At 35.7% G+C, this 4464-nt stretch overlaps 1 protein-coding gene across 1 annotated transcript; it reads left to right on the top strand.

Annotated features, from left to right (window-relative positions):
* Nucleotides 1-234: 234 nt before the first annotated feature.
* LOC133311957 (probable WRKY transcription factor 21) lies at nucleotides 235-3015 on the top strand. The gene is made up of 3 exons (XM_061513090.1): nucleotides 235-1577; nucleotides 1720-1845; nucleotides 2555-3015. Exons 1-3 carry the CDS (start codon nucleotides 811-813, stop codon nucleotides 2697-2699), a joined length of 1038 nt encoding a protein of 345 aa, XP_061369074.1. The 5' UTR covers nucleotides 235-810; the 3' UTR covers nucleotides 2700-3015.
* The last annotated feature ends 1449 nt before the right edge of the window (nucleotides 3016-4464 follow it).

Here is a 4464-nt window from a genome sequence, read left to right as displayed (position 1 = left end):
AAATAAAAAGTGTAAGAAAAGATTAATTAAAGCTAAGAGAAGAAGAAAAATGAATAACAAACGTCTGTGTGGGACCCCTTTCAAACCTGTGAGGCTGTGACAGAGACGACAGTTTCATACGTCCGTTTTTTAGCTTCCCCTCCTCCTCTTTGCTTATTTAAACTCCTCTCTCTCTCTTACTCAATAGTTTTTGGTCTTTACTTTTATTTTTTTCAAGAGTTAGAAATATAATTTTTTATTTCTTGCTGCTGAGGAGACTATGAATGTAATATTTAATATACTTTATAAAGTTGGAAGCTCTGTATTTTTGTGGTTTTTGTGAATTCTTAAGCTAAGCTGAATCTTATCTTTCACACCTTTCAATCTCAAAACAATGGAAGAAGAATCTAGGGTTTGAGAGCACCAATTCCATCAAGGTCGGTGCTTTGGTGCTTTTACTATTAATTTTTTCACTGCCATTTCTCTCCCGAGCAGAGGCAGATATGTTCCAATCTCTGCTTGCTCTATTCTCATAGCTGGGTCTCACTCATTTTCAAAAAATTAGCCCTTTCATGAACTGAAATTTTGAAACTTGAATCAGAAATCATCTATTCCTCGGTTCTTTGGCTGGTGAAAATTGGGGTTCTTCTCTATTTAGGTCTTTCTATCTTAATCTGCCGCATGTGGCTGAATGTGTAATTTATTTGTTATATAAATGTACATTTTTCTTTTTCTTTTGTAGTATTCTGGTGTTCTTGGCTTAGGTTTGCGTTGGGGAATTAGTTTTTTTTATTCTTTTTGTCTTTCGTTTTTGGATAGATAGAGACTAATATGGAGGAGGTTGAAGAAGCTAACAGAGCAGCTGTTGAAAGCTGTCATAGAGTTCTAAGTATGTTGTCTCAGCCTCAGGATCAAGTTCAGTATAGGAACTTAATGGTGGAGACTGGAGAGGCTGAAGTGAGGTTTAAGAAAGTTGTTTCCCTGCTCAGTGATGGTTTGGGTCATGCAAGAGTGAGGAAACTCAAAAAACTCCAAATCCCTTTTTCGAAAAGTATCCTCTTGGAAAATCCAAATTGCAGAATCAGACATCAATCAAAAAATCTGCAGTTTCCTCAAACTATTTTTCCTGACAATTCAGTTCAGGAATTGGGTTCAACTGTCAGAAATTCACTCTGTCTGGGAAACCCGTCTTTGGAATTGAGCTCCAATGGGAAAAGTCCTCTTCACCTTAACCAACAATCGTCATCAATTCACTACCACATCCTTCAGCAGCAACAACAAAGGTTATTACTGCATCAGCAGCAGATGAAACATCAAGCAGAAATGATGTTCCGAAAGAATAATAGTGTCGTAAATCTGAATTTTGATAGCTCTAACTGCACACCTTCAATGTCATCTACTAGGTCTTTCATTTCTTCCTTGAGCATAGATGGAAGTGTGGCTAATTTGGATGGAAGTGCCTTTCATTTAATAGGAGCTTCACACTCCTCAGATCAGAATTCCCAACAGCACAAGAGAAAATGTTCTGCCAGAGGTGATGAGGGTAGCGTGAAATGTGGGAGCAGTGCTACTGCTAGATGCCATTGCTCAAAGAAGAGGTCAGATTCCCTTCCTCAACATATTTGAATTCACTTTTCTTCTATGTTCTGGTATTGTAGTGGCCTACATTAATCCTCTTTGTTCTCAAAGATCTAATATTCATTTTAATATGCCATTAACTACTCTGTGCGTCCTCCACAGGAAAAATAGAGTGAAAAGATCAATTAAGGTGCCTGCTATTAGCAACAAACTTGCAGATATCCCTCCAGATGATTATTCATGGAGGAAGTACGGACAGAAGCCAATTAAGGGGTCACCTCACCCTAGGTATGTTCAAGTTCTGCTTTCTGAAAATTGACTGATTTAAGTGGCAGTATGACTGTGCAGAAATAATTTTCAAAAGTTTCAGCACTCTTTGGTTAGTTTTGATTATTGTGCAGTTCAGTTTGCATTTATGATTTTATAGCAGTAAAAGTGACCATGATGTACCTGCCCATAATATCTTGTGGTGCATGTGGTGGTGGTTTTGCTTCAATTGAAGTTGCTATTGCATACCTCTGTGCTTGTGTAATTTGTTCTAAGGAGGTATTCTGGTAGATCAGAACATTACAGACTTGAGTAATTGAAATGGTCCAAGATTTTGCTTCTACAATGTTCACTAGTTTCTTCATCTTTTGGAACAATTATTGTATTCACAGATCTATATGATGGCTTTTTGTAGATTAATTACAAGACTTTTTTCATGGCTCTTCTGTCTCTGAAAAGTGAAAACATGAATGAGAAATTAAAATCTGGCATTTTTGAAGTGTGTACGTAAAACACCTTTCTGTAGGTAACTCTGATTTGTTTTGTGCTTTATTATATGAAATTATAACGATCAGTTGATAGGTGTAGGTGGACAATCACAAATGTCTTTATCACTCTACTTGACATCAACAGAGATTTCCTTTTTAATGTGCTACATTTTAGTTTAATCTCTGAATGTGAACCGTAGGTTTTATTTTGAGGAAATTGACCGTAATTGCTCTTTTTTCAGGGGATACTATAAGTGCAGCAGCTTGAGAGGCTGCCCTGCTAGGAAGCATGTGGAGAGGTGCTTGGAAGAGCCTAACATGCTAGTTGTTACCTATGAAGGCGACCACAACCACCCAAAATTACCAACACAATCCGCAAATGCATGAACTACATGGAGAGCTTAACCAAGATCAAGCCCCATTGTTCATTTTATCAAAACCTCTGGTTATCTTGAGATGCTTCTGTACATAATTTAAGTGGTGCAAGCAGGGTTGTTCTTGGCGCAGTTTTTTGGCTTTTGGTTTGTTGGTTAATGAGCCATTTAGTTAGAGAGCGGGGAAGAGGATCGGTGATAAAATGAAGTCTGTAAAATTGGTAGTTCGATTCGCATGAACTATTTCGTCTTTCTTAAGCATGTTAAAAACATTTTAGGGTTTTCTAAATGAATGAAAATGCCTTTGAAAATGATAACCTTATCTGTTGAACCACTTCTCATGCATGAAATCTCCTGGAATCTTAAGATACAAGAATCTTGAGTTTAAAGGTTGGATAATGCACAAGATTTTTACTTTAGTTGACTAAATTAAATCTATTAAAAGCTTAAAGTTGTTTAAATTTTTTAGAAGGATTATATCGAATCCTATTGTAATAAAGCTCTTTAAATTTATCATCAAGCACGGTGATAAGGGGTTGTACTAATTCAAGCAATGATCAGTCATGTTAAAAAATTTATACGAAGAGTTACGAGTTCAACTATTCAATAAACAAGTGAAGAAATTAAAAAAAAAAAAATCTACCAAAAAAAAAAAAAAACTTTCAATTTGTTTCTCCCTGCCGTCAAGATTCTAGCACATAGTTGTGGAGGTATGTCATTTGCCAAACAAATGAATCTAGGCAGTGTATATCCCTTACAAAATATAATAATAAAAAAATGGTTTTATGTGGTTGTTATTGTTGAGGTGTAGTCCCACATTGTTTTGAAAAATATTAACTAAGTATTATATAAATGAAAGGACTCATGCACCATTAGCTTTAAGATTTTGAGTTTGATCATGGTGTTCTGAGCCCACTTACCATTGTTTCTTTCTTGGTTCATAGTTAGCGGTCTCACCCCACCACGAGCTCTCCCTACAGGCCCAACATGTGATATTAGAGCCAATGGTGGGATTGGTCGGCATGTGGTGATCGAGAATGAGTGTAGTCTTATATTTTTTGAAAAAGGATTAAGTGAGCATCATATAAAAACTCATGCACATAATGCCTTAACAGGCCAAATCAAAAAAATGCAATGGCCCAGTGGCGGAGCCATGTATTAGCTGGGTGTGGCCTCGGTCCGGACTAAATTTTAACAAATTATACTTATTATATATAATTAATTATAATTTGGCCTGAGTTAAAATTATAATTCGGCCCAGACTACAATTTATAATTTGGCCCTATCTAAAAATAATTTTGGTGAAAGATTCGGGTAAGTTGTATTAGGTTATGTGTTCAATTTTCATTTGTATAAAAAAATAAAATATGTTCTTAGTAAAATTAAAAAATATTTAATAAAATTATAACTCTTCTTGATGCTACCTGTTCAGGTGCTCTATATTTAATATAATTTGAATATATTATAATATGAACTAATTAAAATTACGAAAAATAAATACACATATAATTTTTTGGCCGGGCTCAAATTCGAGCCCAGCTCCGCCAGTGCAATGGCCCCTCTTGGATGTCATGCCAATGATAATGGAAAGCTAACAAGGCAGCAAATTTGGTAACAACCATTATGTCGTTTTACGTGATCAACTTTGTAAGTTGAATCTGATTTGTACCATCAAGCTACGGACTTACCATATTGAGGAGCCCATCGATTGATAGACGTAATAATTAAGCTACGCTTTTGAACAAGATGATCTAAAAGGCACAACAGTTCTAGATTTG

Source organism: Gastrolobium bilobum, unplaced genomic scaffold, assembly GCF_033153095.1.
Source record: "Gastrolobium bilobum isolate Gb01-03AN ecotype WA unplaced genomic scaffold, APGP_CSIRO_Gbil_v1 utg3226, whole genome shotgun sequence".
In the NCBI taxonomy this organism is placed as follows: domain Eukaryota; kingdom Viridiplantae; phylum Streptophyta; class Magnoliopsida; order Fabales; family Fabaceae; genus Gastrolobium; species Gastrolobium bilobum.
This window is presented reverse-complemented; position numbering and strand designations above follow the sequence as displayed.